This window comes from Oryx dammah, unplaced genomic scaffold, assembly GCF_014754425.2.
Source record: "Oryx dammah isolate SB20612 unplaced genomic scaffold, SCBI_Odam_1.1 HiC_scaffold_11071, whole genome shotgun sequence".
Classification (NCBI taxonomy): Eukaryota; Metazoa; Chordata; class Mammalia; order Artiodactyla; family Bovidae; genus Oryx; species Oryx dammah.
The window spans coordinates 82,649-105,588 of NW_024080465.1; the positions used below are offsets into that span (position 1 = coordinate 82,649).

Below are 22,940 nucleotides of genomic sequence, written 5' to 3' on the forward strand. Positions count from 1 at the left end.
ATGGCTCACCAAGGCACCCTTTCCCACAAGGCAGGTAAACAGCAAGTAAAGAAGTAAAGAACCTCAAAAGAGCAAGTAAAGAAGTAAAGAACCTCAAAAGAGCAAGTAAAGAACCCCCCCCCAAACTGATATTAATTAGATGGCAGGAAATGAAGCCAACTGGAAGCTGATAAAAACTTGCTATGACTTATCATAAATGTGACTTGGATTTTAAATCTCAAATCTTTTAAAACAATGAATCCAACCAGAAGTTTACTACCTTAACATTCTACTTTACCAAAGACCCTAGCAGCTCAAGAGTCTTGCCCATGCAATGATGATGTAATATAAAAATCAGTGTCCGGAGGAATAATCTTCAGCATATTTTGACTTCAGGAGGCTTCGTTAGAGCGTTAATAGCACCGCATGCTTCAAGACAATGTGTCAGTGTGGGTGGAGCGCTCAACAAAACTGAGTTTATGCACTCAAAAGGCCAGGTTCCAGCAGCTGCTGCAGGAAAAGGCTGAGTACTGGCATTTCCAGGGTCGGACATTTGGGGTCTTTAATAATATACAGAGGAATGGAATGAATACATTCACTTGTGAATGATTAAAAAACAAAGAAAACAGAAGGAAATCTGTGGGGCAGAAAGTCTAGGTGGATTGTCTTTTTTTTTTTTTTTTAGTCATTGTAATAAAGAGTTTATCTCATCAAAATTACACATGTGGCAGAAATAAAGTGCTATTTCATACTACACATCCCATGTGTTCATATTTTTAAAGAAGATGAAAAATATATTATTCTTAAAATAAGAGTCAAGGTAATGATTAAATTTAATGGCAGCAAGCTAATAATATCTGTTTTTACTGGATATTTAAATAGTTTTAATTTTTGTATATCACCTATACTTCATCTCATACTTTTCAAAAATTTTATAAATTGATTAGTAACATTCACTAAAAACCCTGGAGGAAGAAATGGCAACCCACTTCAGTATTTTTGCCTGGGAAATCCCATGGACAGAGGATTCTGGTGGGCTGCAGTCCATGGGGTCGCAGAGAGTCAGACACGACTGAGCACACAGGCACATTCATTAAAAAAAAAAAAAAAAAGGAAAGTCACTATATGATGGCACATACTCTGTTAAGGATGAAAACTTTCCCCTTTTGCAATTTCTCATTTTCACTCAATATTACTGCCTATCACAGAAAGGAAAACTACAGTTTAGAATTTATAACTAATATAATTTTCCACTAATCTACTTAGATCAGTTTTTCCAAAATCCTATAATCTAGAAGTATTAAATGGGATATGCAAAACATATCAAACATATGCATAGTGAAATACAAGCTCTCACATAGCATTTCAAATATGATCAGCAAAGGGATACACACACGCAAAGTAGCTCCATCCAATAATAACTTTCTACCAAAGTTGAACTGCTCACTCCAGTTACAAAATGAATCTTAAAAAGACAGGAATACCTTAAAATACATATTCAGTATTCCAGATGCTTTGAAAGGGAAAAATAATTAAAATACCTTGTCTAGGTTTTAAAGAAAATTTGTTGGCATCAAGAAAAGGAAACAATTTACAAAGCAGTGTAAAATTCTAATGCAAACATAATAATTCTCATGAGTTAAAAATATAATTAGATGAAACCTACTTGTAGAGCAACTAGCTTAATGTGTTTTGTACTCTTGCCTAAAATAATGTACCAGAGGATAAAAATTCTTTGAAAATAGACTGCACTTAGGGTATCCGTAGTCTAATACTAAGAATATAATTGTTAACAGTCTAATACCTACATTTTAAGCCATTCTATTTTAAGATATCACTAGAGAGTTCTCACTTTTTACGCTCCAAAATCATATATGGTAACAAAACCCACTTGGGCAAGGTCTCTAGGCAGCTCATTTAGTGACGTGCTTGCACATTAAGAGGCACCAGCAGGAACCTCAGCCTCTTCCTGAGTTAAATTTCTCATTATATTAAATCTCTGAGTTTTTCCTTTGCTTCCATTAATACTGACACTGAACTTCAGTAGAGAATGAAGGGCCCCAGGTGGGACAAACTTAGGCTTCAACCGGAGTTGCTTCTAAGATAAGACCTCAGGTGCATTATTTATGCTGTCTATAAAATGGAGATAAGGGTATTAATTCTCATAGGCGTCTTAAGAAAATTAAGAAAAATGACACCTATAAAGTGATCGCATAGAGTCTGGTACTAAGGGCTTAATATATTAAGCCCTTTTTTAACTGTTTTTAAGTTAATCAAACATTAACTGGAGTATATTTTCAAAGGCAATTAAATTTTTTATAAAAATAAAAAGAATTTATTCATGGATTTCTACAGAATAACTAGATGTTAGCCATCTGTTTTCCAAGCTCCTAGTTTATTTATTTATTTTTTTTTTTCAAGGATCTAAAGTTAATTTATTAATTAAACTTAACAATTGTTTTCTATAAAAGAATCTTAAAGTCAATAAAAACTATACAGATGGAGGCCTCAATAGAAAGAAGGGGGTAAATTTTGAGGTAAATACATTTTATAACCCATGTCTCAGAGTAAGATCAATCCTACAAAATACTTAGGATGTTAAGAATGCAATTTATACAGTAAAAATGATTTGATTTGTTTTCAGTATGAAAGTATTTTTAATTTCCTTACTGCAGGTACAATGGCATCCAAGTCATCAATTTCTAAGATTTTGAGTAGATCATTAGTAAATGCCTGAAATGCTGGGAAAAATTCTTCATGTTCTTCCAATTTGTGGATAATGCTTTGAAGGTCTTCAGGTCCTAATACCTGCATAATCTTTTCATTCACATCTTCATTAATCAGCCTACACAATTTCCCAACTGTGCTCACCAGCACACACAATGAGGATGAACTATCTAGTTCTAAGAGTTCTTGGAGGTTTCTCACAGCATTGTTCAATTCTCCAAGCCTAGTATAAACTTCATTCATTCGAGGATAGACGCCAGTTAAAGAAGGAACATCAAATAATTTTTGGAAGTGAGAAACAATAGCTCGCAAAATGTGGAAGTCTGGCATATTGCTGTCCTTTGCCTTATTTTCAACTTCTTCTAATATGGTATCTACTATAAACAACAGATCTTCAACTCTGACACCTTCATTTTCATCCTGCTTCTTTAAATTATGCCAAGGCACCAGTTCTGTAGACAGTATTTTCAAGGACTTATATAAATCCTTTAAGGAAGCCAGTTGATCTGCCCACATTTCTATTATAGGAACAAGATGCTCAAATCCACAATCCTGAATAAGATTTCTATTAAAATGTTGGGCTGTTCCTTTGCTCTGTTTATATATTATTACTGGAGCTCTTGGATTGTGAATAATTGAATTGATGCTACTCAATACCTGGAAGTATCTCTGGTCAATCAGAGCCTGCTGCTGGTTATCTTTGCTGGGCTCATCTTTTCCCTCTTTGTCCTCAGCCTTTTTTTGACTGATAATATTCTGTAATTTGATGTTTTTCTTAAGGGCTTTCTCCAGTTTCTTCACTTGTTGTTTATAAAGTCTTAATTCATGCTGTGTGGGCCTGGTTTCCAAATCTTTTTGAAGATTGAGCTTTTCACTTAAAAGTATATCTATCTTAGTTTTTGATTCCTTGAGTTGATTCTGTAATGACATTAGAAGGCCGTTGTAAGTGGGTGAAGCACTCAGGCTTCTATAATCTTCTTCTTCTGACTGACTTTCATCTTCTTTATATAATTGTTTATCCAAGACGGTATGAGGAACTCTTTTGCAGAGATAAGAAAACACTCTATTTTGAGTGATAATGCGTTCTTCTTCTTCCTGTGTTAACCTATAGATATCCTTCTGCAAAGCAGCAATAGTCTCTTGTTGCTCCATTCGTTTTTTCTTATAATGTTCACATTTTGCCTGTAAAGCTTTATGCTCCTTTTGAAGTTCTTTTATTTTATTCTGTTGCTGGCAAACCCTATTTACAGATTCATCCTCCATTTCACCAATTTTGGACTTCACACTCTCCATAATTTGTTCCAAGTCATTAGCTCGTTGTTCCTGATCTGCTGCTTGGCTTTGCTGTTGCTGAAGTTCATTTTTAAGCTGTTTATTAGTTTCTATGAGCTCCTGGATCATGTTCTGTTGACGTGATGTTTCCTCCATCATTGTTTTTAAATTCTCCCTCATCGTCTGTGATGACTGTTTGTCAAAAATGATGAGATCTTTCATATCTGTTCTTTTGACTAGAGATAAAGGCTTTAAGCCGTGCATCATCAGCAGCACATTTATGTTTTCCCATTCTGCTTCTTCCCGCTGCTTTTCAGTCATGAGTCTTATCTGATGATTTGCTGGACTCCTTGGCTTTAGGGGCTGCTGTAGATACAATTTCTTTTGTAGAGTCAAAAGAAGTTGAGATTGGCAATAAGAAATTGAATTGCCTCAGTCATACCACATTCCTCTTGCACTTTTCACCTTGTCATTCACGTTGATCTCAATGAAATGATCATTCAGTGAGTCTCATGTCTGAAACTGGATCTTCATCTGGGTCACTGAACTCTTCCTCCTCCAGTGGATCTCAACCCTGGCTGCCCACTAGAATCACCTGCTGCTGCTGCTGCTGCTGCTAAGTCGCTTCAGTCGTGTCCGACTCTGTGCGACCCCATAGACGGTAGCCCACCAGGCTCCCCCGTCCCTGGGATTCTCCAGGCAAGAACACTGGAGTGGTTTGCCATTGCCTTCTCCCAAGCTCCTAGTTTAAAAGCACTAATTTCTCTACAAAAACACTTGTGCAAAACAAAAAAGGTATTTTAATGTCTGTAGTTTCTCAAATTAGAATTGTAGAAACAGGACTCCTTAGACCAACAACTACTTATATATGACATAATTTTCTAAATAATACATAAAGAATAAGAGCTGATCATTTAGCTGAGAAAAATCACTCTGAGAGCATAACTTGTTTTTCTATTACTACCCAGAACTTAATCGCTAAAAATAAGTTATAGAATTTGGTGGATGATGTGGTTTCTAAATACCAAAGATATAATAAAACTGTTTAACAATTGTGATAAAATATACAACTAACTGCCTATAATAAAAGCCTTAACAATATTTCATAAAAACCATAATTTTAAACTGGGGAATGGTTTCAATACTTGATAAAAACAATGCTTTAACATTTGCTACAGGAGATTTAGGGATTAAAGTCGGTCCATTTTAGTTCCTACCCAAGGGGGCTTACTTGGGGGAATTCTGCAAGTAGGTTGATGCTTGAGCCTCACGGATGTTACCCTTGTGTGGTATAACATTTGGGGAGATTTGCAGGGCGCCTCAGATAAAACAGAACAAAAAGCTGCAGGCCCTGAATGGTCCATAAAACACAAGGCAGGAACACGCTTCTAAGGCCACTATCAAAACATCGCCCCTTTCTCTTTCTTTCCAGTGCTTCTTCCATCTTCACGTGAATTAACTAATTAAAACTAGAATCAAAAAGAGTGTACTAATTTCCTGTCAAAGGATGGTTGATAACATATGGAAATGGGCTAAAATCATCTGTAGGAAAAACACACAAAAACTCACATAAAATGTAACAGATATTTCTCCTGCTCCGGGATCCTAACTTTATAGTTTTAGTTGCCATGTTTGGACACTTTGACCTAGATCCACCACTCTTACTTGGAAAATACTTAAAAGAAGTATTTTGAGAAGTTGAGAATCAACTTCTGCTGAGAATCAAGAATGCTTAGAGATGAAAGAGAATTTTAAACTCATTTATAAACCTCTCTGCCTTGATTTCTCACCACTCCCATCTCACATAAAGCCAAGGTCTATTAACCTGGGCCAGTTACCAAGTCGGGGACACAGATGGGAGGTCTGAACTCCCATTCCAATTCCCTTTCCAGTACCTTACACAGTCTTCAGAAGGTTCTGTTCAAACCATTAATAAAAATTCACTTTAAAAATAAGGACACAAAGTCTATTAAATCCCTATTCTGTTGTTCTAATCTCCATGTATCAGAATAGGGGGATGACTCCCCAAACTTGCAATGATAATTAAACCACTGATGATTCCCAATGTAAAATAAATTGTAACCTACTGAAAATCACTCTAAAAAAAGATTTTAAAATATGTATTATTTCCTTTAAATTTCTTAAGAACACTAGAAGTAATGTTATTAACATTTTACAGAGAAAGCAAATAAAGTACCGAAAGGTCATACTCTTATGAAAGATGTAGTTTGGGAATTGAAGCTTAAATCTGTCCTAGCTGGGGCCTTTAACCATCGTAAACTGAAATAAATTTTAACGGGCTCAGAACAGTGGTTCACAACCAAGTACTGGTGCCAGACTTTGGGGGGCATTTGGAAATGTGCGTCAAAACAATCGGGGTGCTCCTGACATTTAGTGTCTGGGGCCCAGGGATGTTAAACATCCTGCAACATGCTGAGCAGCTTCTCACAACAAAATGTATCACTACCAAAGGCCAAACAGCACCCCCTTTAAAAAGCAATGGTTTACTGTAATGGAAAAGAATTTGGAAAAAGAACATATCTATAAAATATACATACTGAACATATATATAAAACTCATACATATATAACTGAATCACTTTGCTGTAAACCTGAAACTCACACAATATTGTAAATCAACTATACTTCACTTAAAAAAGGAGAAAAAAGCAAGGGTTAATAAAAATAAAAGATTAGCATTCTATAACACAGTATTAAATGAAACAGGGGAGATCTGAGACACCTCCAAGTAATTTCTACAATAACCTCTACTCTGATGTTACACTGAGTAATTCCCTTGCTTCTGGCATGGATTAGAAACAAATGCTGCCTAAAGTTATTTAATGTTCCCAAGTCTTCTCCAGGTATAAAAACATCTCAGAAGCTTACTGGGACCAAATATAAATAAAATGCATAACCACTTCATACGGTTTTACATTCAAATTTGACCAAGAGTTGGAAGAGACATGTTTTGCAATTTTCCATGCATTCATGATCACATGTATGAAAAATGTTCCTTAAAGAAGTACCTATTTACATTTAAAAGAAAATCTAATAACCAAAATCTATGCTGTAAATATGTAAGTCAATTTGTTTTGCAGCTTAGACATGGAGAAAAGATTAGATTAGATTGGCATGTCTCAATCTGAGGTATGAGAAGCCCTCAGAGTCTGAAGCAAGTATGTTTTGAAGATCTGTAATAGGCTCAGATGGTAAAGAACCAGCTTGCAATGCAGGAGACCTGTGTTCATTCCCTGCGTTGGGAAGATCCCCAGGAGGAGGGCACAGCAATCTCTCCAGTCCTCTTGCCTGGAGAATCCCATGGACAGAGAAGCCTGGGGGGCTACAGTCCACGGGGTCACATGGAGCTGGACACAACTGAGTGACTAACACGCGCACACACAGTTTTTCTATGGAAACGCTTCAATTCTGTGTTTTTACACTGATGACAGTAACAACAACAAAGACAGACCCAGATGTATACTTTAAATTACTGGGATGACTACCTTATAACCAACTACTATCCTGCAGTTTTAGCAGTCAAGTTTATATTTGTGTTTACAGTCACACTGCAGCCCAATGGTTCTGGGATAACGAGAAAATAAAAGAGGTAGATTTAACATGCAAATATGCTTTCAAGCCAAGTAAAACCAAAAGCTGGTGTACTGTGCTATAGGACTAAAAGTTTCATGACTGGTGAGAGAGACCCAGTGGGAAAAATGAATCATCAGAGGCAACTGTAGCAAAGGCAAGATGACCTCACCAGAGCCTAGCATCATACTGCAATTAGGGCCACAGTCACTCCGCAAGGATGATTTAATGAGTGTTGTCAATTTGCATTTGGCTAGAGTTTTATCATTTTATTCATAATTAACTTATACATTTATTTTGGCATTGCAGTTGCACAAATGCTATAACTATGATTAAATTATACCTACTCTTAAGAATTCCACATTTAACTAACATTAAGAGAAAGTCAATATTAGGTACGGCAGATAGCTGGAACTTCTGGGTGCACTCACATCTCTTTCCTTTGGGAACTTTTCCTCCCCCACTGACACATCACATTATGGGTTACCTGCCCCAACGATGTAAGGAGACAAACCTATTCTTCCAGAAATAAAGGTTGGTCCAGAGCAGGCAAATTATGCAAGTAAGGCCAAAATAATTCTGAGAGGATTGACACAGGTAAGAAGGTATTTCTCAAACATCAAAAGTTTAAGACCCACATAAACTTGCCAAGAAAAATGTTCCAACACATGAAGAAAGCCTGCTGGAAAATAAAACCAATATAGCATAGCATCAAAAGGATGGCTGGACAAATGGATGGATGGTGGGATGAATGAATGGTGAGATGGATGGAGGGAAGAGAGAGGGAAAGACAGATTGATTAGATATATATACAGGCAAAAAAAAAAAGAATACTGACAAGATTATGTCATCACACTGAATTTCACATCCAAACCAATACCCAGGAATGTCAATTTTGTATGAGTTCAGCATGACTTTCTGTCATTTGTGACCGAAAGTTTTTTAATGGAGGTTTAAATAATGGAGGTCAATAAGAATGTCTTTCTTTAACAGGGGAAGGTTACTTAAATTTGAGAAACACTGGATTACATGATCTCTAGCTCTAAATTTCAAAGATCCTGTATGTGTTTTAAATATTTCACCAGCTTAAAAAAAAAATCAGGATCTTTTCTTACAACCTCAGAACGCTTATTCAACGGAAAGTAGAAGTGATTACTTTTTTCATGACTATTACCAGCGATATTATATCAGATAGGAGACTTTTCTCTCTCAAGTTTAGATGTAATAAAATTATTCAGAAAAGACAGTTTGAAAAAATTAATCTTACTTTATAATTCAGAATCAAGGAAACGGTTTCAAAGAACACAGAAGCTAACAATGGCACCTAAGACTTTAAAAAGCAAGTTCACTACAAACTACAAATGGGGCGCATATATATATATATATATATATATATATATATATATACACACACACATACACACACACATCCATATATATGTTGAGTTGGAAGAGTTTGCTTTTTTCCATAACATCTTCCGGAAAAAAACAAAGGAACTTCCTGTCCTACCCAATAAAAGGCTTTTAGAAGCTTTTAAGAATATTTATCAGAATGATTCTTATAAACTTAACACTCCGTTTGCTTTACCTGCCTGATATTTAGTTGGCAATACATATAAATTCCTGCCAGTTCGAGAAAATGAATAAACCACTCACACCATGGAAAAAAAAAGATTCAAAATAAAATGAGAATACCAAGTCACTAAGTAAGATTACAGAGCTAAGTATCAAGTGAATGACTCATATGGAAAAGTTTCTTCCGTTTTTATTCTTAGTGTAATTCACAGGTACTTTTTTTTTTTAGCTGAACCTGATTTAACAGATATTTCCAAGGCCACATCAATCAGCCACATCAATTGGTCAACTAAATCTGTATCTGTCCAGCTAAACTAATCTCATAGGAAGTCCTGCACAGTCAGTAGCTACTCTGCATTCAAAATTCAGTCATTTTTCAATCCTTCACTATCAATCAACTCAGTGATTTATTTAATTACTCTGCAGTCCTTATCAAAGGCTCTTATCCTAAGAAGAGCTTTTATCCTACACTTAGCCCTGAAAACAAAGAAAGAAAACAACTCAATACAACAGTTACAGGTATAATAAATAGTTCGAAAGATAGTTAGGGGACAAACTAATAAACATCAAGCAGTTTTTTTCCCCCAGCCTTTTTAAATATGAAAGAACTTTCTCCCAACCGTTATTAAAATGTACTATGAAGTTCAAGCAGTTTTAAGTTAAATCATGTCTTCAAATCTAGAGGAAGCTACTCTTTGTAATCAGGTAAGGGTGAAGGTACAAACTCTGCCCATACAACTTGAAAACACCTTCAAATATTTTTAAAGAAATGATATCAGAGACAAGACTCAAGTCATTTCTTCAGGTGGAACTATCTAAATAGGAAATTCTGTTGCACAACATAATCAAAACGCTAGAAGCTGCTCATCTTTAGGGACTGAAGATGATGTCATGAAAATATTAGCAAGTTCTATAGATCCTTAGATCACAAAGATAAGTCCTTTAGGACTTCCCTGGTAGCTCAGACGGTAAAGCATCTGTCTACAATGAGACAGATGCAGGAGACCTGGGCTCGATCCCTGAGTCGGAAGATCCCCTGGAGGAGGAAATGGCAATCCACCGCAGTACTATCGCCTGGAAAATCCCATGGACAGAGGAGCCTGGTAGGCTACAGTCCATGGGGTCGCAAAGAATCGGACACGACTGAGCGACTTCACTTTCACTTTAGATCACAAACCGAAAAAAAAGTTAATGAAATGTGTTACAAGCCTAAGTATTATATTAATATTAAACAAATATATTTATTTTGAGATATTTATGACTAACTGCCACTGCGTTGGGTTCTACCACAGGTTTAGGAATCATGCTCTTGCATTGGGGGCTTTAAAAATGGAACCAAATAGAAAACCTTGAGAACATTAGTGACAGAAGAGCGATGAGAAGCATCATTTCAGGGGCTCCTGCGGATTCTTCCAGATTCAATCACATCTAAATTCAACCCACATGAGAGCTTTTAGGGCACTAAAAAGTGCCTTAGAACTGGCTGTAAGGACCCTGGTTATAAGCAATACAAGGATAAAAGGACATTATCACACCAGAATTACCATAATAAAAATATTAGAAATAATATCAAAGCCCGACTAAGTCAATACCCACAGGATTTTATTGTCTTCAACCTTAATGGCTACTTAACAAAATATGTTTAACAAAATGTTTGTCTGAAATTGTGAAAAGGTTATATTCCTATATGATATAGAAATAATCATTTTAAAGAGTGAATAGCAATATTTATTTCACACTCATCATCTGACTTTAAGAAAAATATCTTGCAAATAATAATTACAGCTTCAAGAGATGAAAAAAATATTAAAAACAAGCAAGCAAAAAAGAAAGAATCCTAAACAGTGAACCTGGAACACCAACTAATTCACCACAGCTTTGCAGTGTTAAATAAAAAGTCTATCAGAGAAAACTGTATGGGAGTGTAAAACTTCTGTTTCTGGACTTTGATCCAAGAAGTCATAAAAAGTTGCCCTCATTTAATATCTCCTATTTCCAGTATATGCCAAATATTCTGCTTTTGTCTAGTACAAAACAAAGTAATAAAAAGTCAATCATATTACCTCCTCAGTACTAAATAACATAAGACACTGACCACAGTCACAGAGCTGGTAAGTAACTATCAAAAGGTAAATTATTCTAATATGTTGTCAAGAATAACAACAGCGGTTAAAGTGGCATTAGCACCAGAAAGGCTTCATCTGCAAAGGCAGGAGCATTTAAGCCCTTAACAAACACGGTATCTCAAACCTGTAGGACTGCAAAGCTTTCTACAACAGCAAGGGTGGGAATTTTCCACAGGTTTTAGTTTCTAGTCGCAAACTAATTTTTATTCCAATAGATTATGTTATGAATTGTTCAACTGACACTCTCAAATTCACTTAAACAGGTTTTGATTGCTAAAAAACATTTATTTGTGTGCTGCACACTCTGGCTTTTAAGGAGGTGTTTAGCTCTGTATTGAAAGATAATTATAGAAAACAATGTAATATAGCAGCAATAACTGCTTTCCAGGTCAATCAAAATTCACAGGTGTTTAAACGAGAGTTTAGGAGTGCCAGAACCTTCCTTCTATTCGATGACGACTATTGGGTGCAGACCATTCAGTCTGGAAAGAGAACAGAGAAGCATACAGAAATGTCAAACAATTAAATCAAATAAGGAGGAAATAGTTCTACCAATAAGCCTGTCTACAGATGCAGATGGCCAATCTATGTAAATCCAAATTTATTTTAAATAAATAAACATGCAAACTGCCCCTACAGAACTATTCTGCTGCTGCTGCTAAGTCGCTTCAGTCGTGGCCGACTCTGTGCGACCCCATGGACGGCAGCCAGTTTCCTGAATTACAACAGTATTCATTTTATACATACAAAATTTGAGAAGGGGGGGAGCAAAGTAACACGAGCTTGTTGTTAAACACACACACACACACAACTTAGCTGTAAAGTTAGTGTCTGCAGTAAGATTTTACCCCAACCATGTGAATCTCAGCGTGTTTAGCAGGTTGGCATTTTTATGTCCAACCTCTCATCCTTAAAATTTTAAGTCTCCAGTTAATGCTATCAAATATAAGCCCAAACTGGAATATTGTTTCTAGAAAAAATTATGGCTACACACAAGACTTAGATTATATTCTTCACACTGACAACTTTCAGCACTTTATAATTCCTAAAACTGAGGGCCTGCACTATTCTTGAATATCTTCACTTTCGTTTTCCAACTTCTACTCAACATAAACTCTTCTCTCAAGATTATAAATACACACACACACATCACAGAAAGTGTTCAGCCTACTCTCAACTGTAATATCAACTGTATACCAACTGTAACATAAAAACTCCAACTGAAGAAAAAGTCTTTAACAGTCTCAGATAATCTAAATTTTACACTAAGCAGTGTAGTTTTGAGAATTGAGATTTTAATCCTATGCTACTTTGGAGAAAAAAAAATGTGAAAAGAAAATTCATTTAATTTATCAGGAAAAAAATATTACTCTTCAAGTTTTGGCAGATTCTCAAAGTGAAGTGTTCTTATGTATGAGTTAAAAGCTACCGCCAAACACCCCCAAGTTTGTGTCTTTAAAGGGAGAGGAGAGAAAACAAAGAAAAAGGATATTAACGCTGATTTTTAAATAAATAATTTCGTTCTTTCTTAATAATAAGCCTAAGGAACATCTCTAAAGAACACCCCCCTACACACTTAAAAGATCAGCCCAGGTCTCCGGCCCAGTCTCTTTGGCGCTGTAATTCATTAAGGGTGGAAGTGTGCAAACGGTGAAGGGAATCCGGGGACAGACGGCCTCGGAGGAGGCGACCTCTAGAAACTGTTGGCCTCCAGCAATGGATCATTCCAGGCCTAGACGGTCTTGATGCTCACCTCAAAGGCGCAGAAAAGTGCCCTTCGGAAAGAAATCACTTTTTCATTCAGGGTTTATCCTCTGGTCACTCCAGATTAAGTACTGTGATAGATGACGAAAGCGACGGAGAAGAGGATTTTAAAAGGAAGGCGGAGTAATTAAACAGAAGAGATAAGGTTTGTCCCCAAACCTTCGCCTCTTTAAAAAACCCCCAAAGTCATCCAACCGATAGCAACCCTCAACGTTCGTTGGGAGAAACGGGAGTTGAAAAGACTCATCTAAGATCTCAAAAATATTACATCTGCAGGAATGTAGAGGAAGACAAAAATGTCAAAGAACGCATTTCCAATAAAGCATCTCCCAGCCAGTGGGACCCGGGTGCCACCACCCAGCACAGCACCCGGCCCCACCGCGCCCCCGGGAAAAGTGGGAGAGACGGGGGCAGTGCGGAAGGAAGTACCTTGTTTTGTCTCCAAAAGGCAACATAGCAAACGTGGGAAGTTGGAGGTGCACACCCGGCGGCCTCGGCGGACCCTGGACTGCAGGAGGCGGCGGGGGCGACGACTCGCCCAGGTGAGGCGGGTCGCTCGAAGCCGGCTTCCCTACGGTCCCCGCCGTCGCGCCGCCGCCCGCCGCCGCCCGCTCGCCCCGCGCCGCGCCGCCCCCTGGCGGGGAGCGCCAGGCCGGACCGCGGCCGTGCGCCGGCGGGTGGGAGCCCGGCGGCCAGCCCCGGCCGGCTCCTGCACCATCACCGCCCCGCGCGCGCCTCCCTCCCGGCCGCGGCGGCCGCCCCCGGCTGCCCGAAGCCCGCTGCCCCGAGGCGGCGACGGCCGAGTCCCGGCCCCTTCTCCAGAGCAGTGCGCCTGGGAGTCAGCCCGCGTCCGCGCGCAGCAGCCTCGCCCTCGCGGCGACTTCGCATCAACTCTCCGGCTTCCGGGCACCCGCCCGCCTCCCACTCTTCGTCCCACCCTCCTAGCCCCTCGGCTTCAGCCTCAATGCCTCTCCAGCTCTCCCGCGGGCGTCTCCCACGCGCGCCTCGACTGTCCGCTGCGCAGCCTCCTCCCCAAGCACAGGCTCCCTCCTCCCCGCCCTCCGCGGCAGCCGCCCCGGCGCTTGGCTCCGGACCAGGAAGACTGGCCTCCGGGGTCGCCTCGGGCCGCGCGGGACCTGCCACCCCCCGGGGTCAGCTCTCCGCCGTCCTTTGTGTGCGCGCCGCCAGGCCCTCCGCGGAGCGCCTTCCACGCCGCCGCCTCGCGCGCAAACGCGAAGGAAAGGAAGAGCGCGGGACAACCAGGGGACTGGAAGGGGGGCAAAAGACGACAGCACTCACTCTGGGACGGTTCCGGCATGGTGCTGCCTTTGGGCTGCTTCTCGGTCTCGCCCCTACCCCGGCTTCCCCGCCTCGCCAGGGCCGGGGCAGAGGGGGGCGGGGGAGGAGCGGAGCCGCGGGGGCCGCGTTGGAAATGGTGCTTCCGGAGCTGCAGGGAAGGGGGTCAAACACTGTTTTGGTTTCGCTAAGGAGATTTAGGGGAACCAGGAGGCTAGAGAAAGGCCCGTGGGCGCAAATATATGGAAATAATCTTGCTCCCAGGGAATGCTAGGGCTGCCGGCGTGCGGAGGGGGTGGGGGTGGGGGGTCGGCACATACGTTTTTGTATTTGAACTTTTGTGAGCAAGTTGGATCGGATCCGACGCTTGGGTTTTTCGACTGTACTCGCCTTAAAAGTCGAGGTCTCTACACCGTAAGATCATGGCCCTACTTCAAAGGCAAAGGGCCTGAGAGTTTAATGCTTAAAGAAGGGGAAAATTCAATAGAGGAGAGAGAGAAACCCCAGGTCACGCTCCATGCCCCGCCGGGTCTTCCGTGGCTCCTCTTCTTACCTGGTGCCTTTCCTAACAAAGTAAGAGAAGGTAAAGTCCCAGTGATCGTCCAGCCACGCTTCGACCGAGTCCTGGTTCCACTGCTGTTGCGGCCGCGCGGAGCCGGGGCCGGCCCTCTCCATGATCAGCGCGGCAAGTCTCTGCGGTCAGCTGGTGCTGGTTTTCCACTCCAGCGGGGGTCCCTCCCTCGGAGGAGCAGAACTCGCCTCGAGACCCTCCCCCTTCGCCCTGCTTCAGTCGGGCCGGCTCTCGGCGGAGCTGCTCACTCGCCGGGCCAGCCTCCGGCCGCGCCCCGCCTCTCCAGGTCCTCACCGCTTCCAGGTGCGGCGGGCGGGGGGTGCGGGGCGGGGGTGCCGCAGCCCCGCGCCTTCCCCGGGGTCTGTCTGAGACTGGCTCTGGAAGTCTCTCTAGTCTCCAGATTCCGAGGCGGCCGGGGCGGCGACTGGCGAGCTCTCCGGAAGCCTAGTGGCCAGGACTAGAAAGGAGGCCAGGCGGCCGCTGGGGTGCGCTGCATGCCAAGCCGGCTCCGGAGGAGCACGCAAAGGTAACGGTGGACGTGTTCGCGGAGCGTCCCACTCTAGGCAAGGGAAGGTCACGCTGTGGAGACCCAGCCCAAACCCAGAGAGCTGTAGCTGGGGAAATTTTCGCCCGAAAATGAGAGGTGCTGGTAGCCCGCGCTCTTTTCCCCGGACCTGGGAGAACAATGACTGTCCTGCTTCGCTTTCCGCCAGATCAGCGCGTGGGTCTGGGAGGAGCTGGGACCCACCTCCCACGAAGCCCTGACGGCGCAGCGGCTCAGGGTGCCCCAGCCAAGGACCACGTCTGGGGTGACGAGATCTGGGACATGAGTCACCAAAATAGATTTGACAGCCCTGGTGGGTAACTTCTAACAGAGCCATTCCTGTGATTAACGTTAATAATAATAACCACAGTAAGTATAAATTAACTGCCTTCACAAGAAAGGCTTAATTTGCATTAAGCCCCCTTTCCTAACTGGAAAAAGATAAAAGTAAATTGAGATACATTAATCACTAGGGTTTGTGTCTGAAATCACAAATCTCTATACAAGTAGGTTAACTTGATCGTACGGGCAGTCCCCAGGTACCGTGCAGAGTAACCAGTTAGCCCAGTTTTTAATTAGTCATTTATATTGAACTGGAGTTAAAATACACAGACCACGAAAAATGGATCCGTTTAAAAGGACTCAGCATTGCTACCCTGTTTTGTCGTAGCCTTATCATGCGTTAATAGGGCTTCCCTTGTGGCTCAGCTGATAAAGAAACTGCCTGTAACTGCGGGAGACCTGGGTTCGATCCATGGGTTGGGACGATCCCCAGGAGAAGGGAGAGGCTACCCACTCCAGTATTCTGGCCTGGAGAATTCCCTTGACTGTATGCTGCTGCTGCTGCTGAGTCGCTTCAGTCGTGTCCGACTCTGTGCAACCCCATAGACGGCAGCCCACCAGGCTCCCCCGTCCCTGGGATTCTCCAGGCAAGAACACTGGAGTGGGTTGCCATTTCCACGGGCTGCAAAGAGTCAGACACTACTGAGTGACTTTCACTTCACTTCTATCATGCTTCACAAAAAAGAATTGGGAGTCTTCCCTTGCTTTATTCTCATCCCCATCTCCCTGCAGTTTTATTATGGTATTTTGCAATGACCTAATTTTTTTGGCAGAATTAAACTAGAGCTGTGTGTTTCACAACGTGTGAACGACACCATTAGCAGTGATATACCAAAAGTGATTTAGCTGACATACTTTTAACAAACTCCTTTCAAAATATTTTTGGCAAGAATGTAAGACATTACTCACTACATAGAAACACGTAATTAAACAGATAATATGAGAACTTTAAGAAATGTCTTCCCGTCCCCCAGTGCAATGGTTTATGCTTCCTTCATTAAATAATTGTCCTTTTGTAATTTCAGTTTCTTTGAAACTTCACTGTTGTATGCAAATAGCCACAAACCAGGAAAAAGCAAGCAAAGGAGTATGAAATTAATACATGATAAGTTATATCAGATTTTAAAATGAGAATTATCTTCTAATTTCTTACTATGATAGTGATTATAGCGCTCATGACCTAAAGACTGTCTCCTCAGTGCTCAATTTTTCTCTGTGGAAGGTTATGCATTTCTCCTCTCAGGAGGTCAATTATATTTTAAAATTCTACTTCCAACTAAGGATGGAGTGAATTTTTGGCTTAAAATGTTTGCTTTAGTTGGCTACCATGATTAAATAAACAGGCATTATCCAAAAGCCCATTTTCTCTCCTAAACTGAAAGGGTTAACTTATCAGGAAGGCGTCTAAAAAAATTGTGCAAGAAAAACAATCCCTGGACTCTCCCATCAGTGAGTCTCAATTCTGTGTGGTAGAGATGTTGGGTGGGGGTTACTGTGAAGGCCCTTACCTGAGTGAGTATATCTCAAGGGATGGGATGAGGCATTTCAAACTGTTCTAGTCTCTAGAAAACTCAGATAGAACAGTACCTCTTGTAACTTTAAAGTACTTAAAGTTAAGAATATTTTGAACTGGCCTCACCCTGGCATCTTGTTCTCTGGTTCCTTTTATTCTTTATCCCAATTTCCTCCATTTTTTTTTAACATACATTCTTTCTAACTTATTGGTATGGATTGCTCTAAGCATATCAAATCTTGTTTCAGAATAAGTTGAAGGATGAGTAAATAATAAACATTACCAGGAAATAACTTGGAAAATGATGTAAATGCTACTTAAAAAAAAATAAAATGCAATGACCTAACAGAAAGCCCTCCAACCTGTTCTATTCTCATTGTACTAGGAAAAAACCCGAAGTCTCTAACATGGCTTACAAGGTTTTGTATGACTTTTACTCATTTCTGTTGCTAAAGGTTTTCTTCATACAACTAGAAAAAAACAAACAAAACCATGGCTGATCAAATTCCTTTTCCAAAAGAGAACATAGATTATAAAAGTCATGGCATCTTTCCTGCCTTTCTTTTCCCCAAATACTATATAGTATCTTCTTTTTTCTTACAGCAAACTTATATATTCTAAGCTTGAGAAAATTCAGTAAATATATTAGCACATATAATAGGACCTTCTTCAGCGATCAATGCAAAGAAATAGAGGAAAACAACAGAATGAGAAAGACTAGAGATCTCTTCAAGAAAATTAGAGATACCAAGGAAACATTTCATGCAAAGATGGATTTGATAAAGGACAGAAATGGTATGGACCTAACAGAAGCAGAAGATATTAAGAAGAGGTGGCAATAATACACAGAACTGAACAAAAAAGATCTTCACGACCCGGATAATCACGATGGTGTGATCACTCATCTAGAGCCAGACATCCTGGAATGTGAAGTCAAGTGGGTCTTAGAAAGCATCACTACGAACAAAGCTAGTGGAGGTGGTGGAATTCCAGTTGAGCTCTTTCAAATCCTGAAAGATGATGCTGTGAAAGTGCTGCACTCAATATGCCAGCACATTTGGAAAACTCAGCAGTGGCCACAGCACTGGAAAAGGTCAGTTTTCATTCCAATGCCAAAGAAAGGCAATGCCAAAGAATGCTCAAACTACCGCACAATTGCATTCATCTCACATGCTAGTAAAGTAATGCTCAAAATTCTCCGAGCCAGGCTTCAGCAATACGTGAACCGTGAACTTCCAGATGTTCAAGCTGGTTTTAGAAAAGGCAGAGGAACCAGAGATCAAATTGCCAACATCCGCTGGATCATGGGAAAAGCAAGAGAGTTCCAGAAAAACATCTATTTCTGCTTTATGACTATGCCAAAGCCTTTGACTGTATGGATCACAAGAAACTGAGGAAAATTCTGAGAGAGATGGGAATACCAGACCACCTGACCTTCCTCTTGAGAAATCTGTATGCAGGTCAGGAAGCAACAGTTAGAACTGGACATGGAACAAATGACTGGTTTCAAAAAGGAAAAGGAGCACGTCAAGGCTGTATATTGTCACCCTGCTTATTTAACTTCTATGCAGAGTACATCATGAGAAACGCTGGACTGGAAGAAACACAAGCTGGAATCAAGATTGCCGGGAGAAATATCAATCACCTCAGATATGCAGATGACACCACCCTTATGGCAGAAAATGAAGAAGAACTAAAAAGCCTCTTGATGAAAGTGAAAGAGGAGAGTGAAAAAGTTGGCTTAAAGCTCAACATTCAGAAAACGAAGATCATGGCATCCGGTCCCATCACTTTATGGTAAATAGATGGGGAAACAGTGGAAACATTGTCAGACTTTATTTTTTTGGGCTCCAAAATCACTGCAGATTGTGATTGCAGCCATGAAATTAAAAGACGCTTACTCCTTGGAAGAAAAGTTATGACCAACCTAGACAGCATATTCAAAAGCAGAGATATTACTTTGCCAACAAAGGTCCGTCTAGTCAAGGCTATGATTTTTCCAGTAGTCATGTATGGATGTGAGAGTTGGACTGTGAAGAAGGCTGAGCGCCGAAGAATTGATGCTTTTGAACTGTGGGGTTGGAGAAGACTCTTGAGAGTCCCTTAGACAGCAAGGAGACCTAACCAGTCCATTCTGAAGGAGATCAGCCCTGGATTTCTTTGGAAGGAATGATGCTAAAGCTGAAACTCCAGTACTTTGGCCACCTCATGTGGAAGAGTTGACTCATTGGAAAAGACTCTGATGCTGGGAGGGATTGGGGGCAGGAGGAGAAGGGGATGACAGAGGATGAGATGGCTGGATGGCATCACTGACTCGATGAACGTGAGTCTGAGTGAACTCCAGGAGTTGGTGATGGACAGGGAGGCCTGGCGTGCTGCGATTCACGGGGTCGCAAAGAGTCGGACACGACTGAGCGACTGAACTGAACTGAGGTCCCTCGTTGCAGGGACATTGTGTAGTTGAAATGGAATTGGAGGTTAAAAATTAAGTGTGTGTGTGTGTGAGCTTGCATGCATAATGTAGGGAAATCCCACACGATTAGGAAATGCAGGCAGCTTTTAAGAGCTGTGGGCAGCATCCAGCTGATAGCCTACAAGGAGCTCCAGCCACCAAGAAAATTAATTCTTCGGTATTATAACTGCAAGATTAAGAACTAAAGTGAACTGAAAAGCAGATATTTCCCCAGTCACACCTCAAATGAGACCACAACCACAATTCCAGCCAATAAACTGATTGCACCCTTATGAGATGCTAAGCAGTAGACATCTTCATAATCAACATCTTAATAACACCGAGTCCTATATCTGTTAATATATGTATTTATCCATTTACTTCTGTCTTTTAAAATTTCTCCCAGCAGTGTCTTGAAGTTTTAGTGTACATGTCTTACATGTATTTTGTTAAACTTATTTCAATATATATCCCACTGTCACTGAGAAATACTAGAAGCAATGATATTCATGTGGCAGAGTACACTTAGGCCCAGATTTTGGTTTAAAAATATGTTTCTTCACTTTAAGAGAAACCAAGAGTCTCTGTAGAAGATTCCAGGTCTGTGACAGGGAAAGTGCAAAATATACCTGGAAAATCTTCTTTTGACAGATTAAAGCTCAACATTCAGAAAACAAAGATCATGGCATCCGGTCCCATCACTTCATGGCAAATGGATGAGGAAACAGTGGAAACAGTGTCAGACTTTATTTTGGGGGGCTCCAAAATCACTGCAGATGGTGATTGCAGCCATGAAATTAAAAGACGCTTACTCCTTGGAAGGAAAGCTATGAGCAACCTAGATAGCATATTCAAAAGCAGAGACATTACTTTGCTGACTAAGGTCCGTCTAGTCAAGGCTATGGTTTTTCCTGTGGTCGTGTATGGATGTGAGAGTTGGACTGTGAAGAAGGCTGAGCACCGAAGAATTGATGCTTTTGAACTGTGGTGTTGGAGAAGACTCTCGAGAGTGCCTTGGACTGCAAGGAGATCCAACCAGTCCATTCTAAAGGAGATCAGCCCTGGGATTTCTTTGGAAGGAATGATGCTAAAGCTGCAACTCCCGTACTTTGGCCACCTCATGCAAAGAGTTGACTCATTGGAAAAGACTTTGATGCTGGGAGGGATTGGGGGCAGGAGGAGAAGGGGATGACAGAGGATGAGATGGCTGGATGGCATCACTGACATGAATCTGAGTGAACTCCAGGAGTTGGTGATGGACAGGGAGGCCTGGCGTGCTCGACTGAGTGACTGAACTGAACTGAAGAAAGACTTAAACATAATGCCACCATATCAGAACAGAGGACTTCCAAAGTATAATACAAATCTGAAACAATTAGAATATCAAAATACATATTGATATATATTGACATATATTGATAGTAACAAATTTTAAACCATTGACTAAAATAAGAAACTGATTCCATACTGATATAAATAAATAACTAGATAAGCAAATAAAAAGAAGAGAAAGGAATATTCCTTACAATTGAATGTCAGCAAAATGAATATAAAAGGAATCATGTAATTACAAACTCATTGAAAAGAAGTTGTTAGTCACTCAGTCACCTCCGATTCTTTGCAACCCCATGGACTGTAGCCCACCAGGCTCCTCTGTCCATGGAGTTCTCCAGGCAAGAATACTGGAGTGGGTAGCCATTCCATTCTCCAGGGGATCTTCTTGACCTAGGGGTTGAACCTGGGATTCTTTTACTGTCTGAGCCACTAGGGAAGCCCAGAAAAATCACTAATGGTCATTAGAATTAACTGATGAGAGTGTGATGATGGGTGGGATATTTACATAGCTTAAAGTATCACCTGGCAGGTTTCTTATTAGTTACCATGGGCAAATAGTATCTTTACAACAAAGATACTCTAACCAAGTGATTCAGTAATACTTATATTGGGACAAACCAATGGTATACACATTTTAGTAGAGCATACTGAGACGGATACAACATTACATTTATGTCATTACTGTAAAAATTGTGAACCTAATCATGAGGATGAGATTCATTGATTTCCATACAAACATACCTAGATTGAGGGACATTCTGCAAAATAACTGGCCTGTATGCTTCAAAGACTTCAAGGTCAAGAAAGGTAAAGACTGAGCTGTAGTTATTCATTGCTATGGAATGATATTACCACAATATTAGTGGCTTAAAGCAACACACGTTCATTATCTCTGTTTCTATGAATGAGGAGTCTAGGTTGGTTGAGCTGGGCACTCTGCTCAGGGGTGTCTCACAAAGCAATCAAGGTGCTGGCCAGAGCTACAATCTCATCTGAGGCTCAACTGGAGAAGGATCCTCTTGTAAGATTACTCAGACTGTTGGCAGAATTAACTTTCTTGTGATTGCAGAACTGATCAATTCTTTCTCTTGCTGGATGCTGGCTGAAACTTTTACAGGTCACTGGCTGGAGGCCCCTCTCTGGTTCTCAAAGCCACTTTCAGTGCCTTGCCACACGGAGCTTTCCAGTGTGGCCACTTTTTTCCTCAGAACCAGCAAGGGAGACAGCCTCCAGCAAGAAGGGCAGTATACGTTTTTAATAATATCATCAAAACTGTCACAGACGCATCCTCACAAGCAAACCTTTGCCATATTGTTTGTTGGAAGTGAGGGCAAAAAAACATGTTGCCTACCATCAAGCCTTCAGCCACTGCAGCTGTCCCAACCGTGTGCCCAGAGGGGAATATAGGATGGAGAAACACAGGATACTAGCTCTAGATGGTTAAGATGCATCTAGACTAGTTTCTATGACCCCAGACTCTAGCATCTTCCCATACACAGAAAAGCACTAAAATCATTCATTTCAGATGGCTCTGTGTGTGTGTGTGTGTGTGTGTGTGTGTGTGTATGATTAGCAATAATATTTTGATGTTTGACAACATGGTTTTTGTTTTGGTTTTCAGCAAAAACTCTTTCATGTCCTGGCTCCTCCGTTATCTCCTTGGAATAGTCCCTCCGAGCTATTGGAGAGGATGTGTCCTAGGCTATGAGCTTCTCTAGTGGCTCTGATGGTAAAGAATCTGCCTGCAATGCAGGAGTCAGGTTCGATCCTTGGGTCAGGAAGATCCCCTGGACAAGGAAATGACAACCTACTCCAGCATTCTTGCCTGGAGAATTCCATGAACAGAGGAGCCTG

At 41.0% G+C, this 22,940-nt stretch overlaps 1 protein-coding gene across 1 annotated transcript; it reads right to left on the reverse strand.

Moving 5' to 3' along the window:
• Positions 1 to 2,505: 2,505 nt before the first annotated feature.
• Positions 2,506 to 4,508, reverse strand: LOC120860396 (centrosomal protein of 70 kDa-like). Its single transcript, XM_040236205.1, has one exon. The coding sequence runs from the start codon at positions 4,297 to 4,299 to the stop codon at positions 2,620 to 2,622; it is 1,680 nt and encodes a 559-aa protein (XP_040092139.1). The 5' UTR covers positions 4,300 to 4,508; the 3' UTR covers positions 2,506 to 2,619.
• Positions 4,509 to 22,940: the final 18,432 nt, after the last annotated feature.

What these genes read in the sequence shown, in the direction of transcription:
- LOC120860396 (XM_040236205.1), bottom strand. Translation starts at nt 4,299, where the DNA reads ATGACTGAAAAGCAGCGGGAAGAAGCAGAATGGGAAAACATAAATGTG.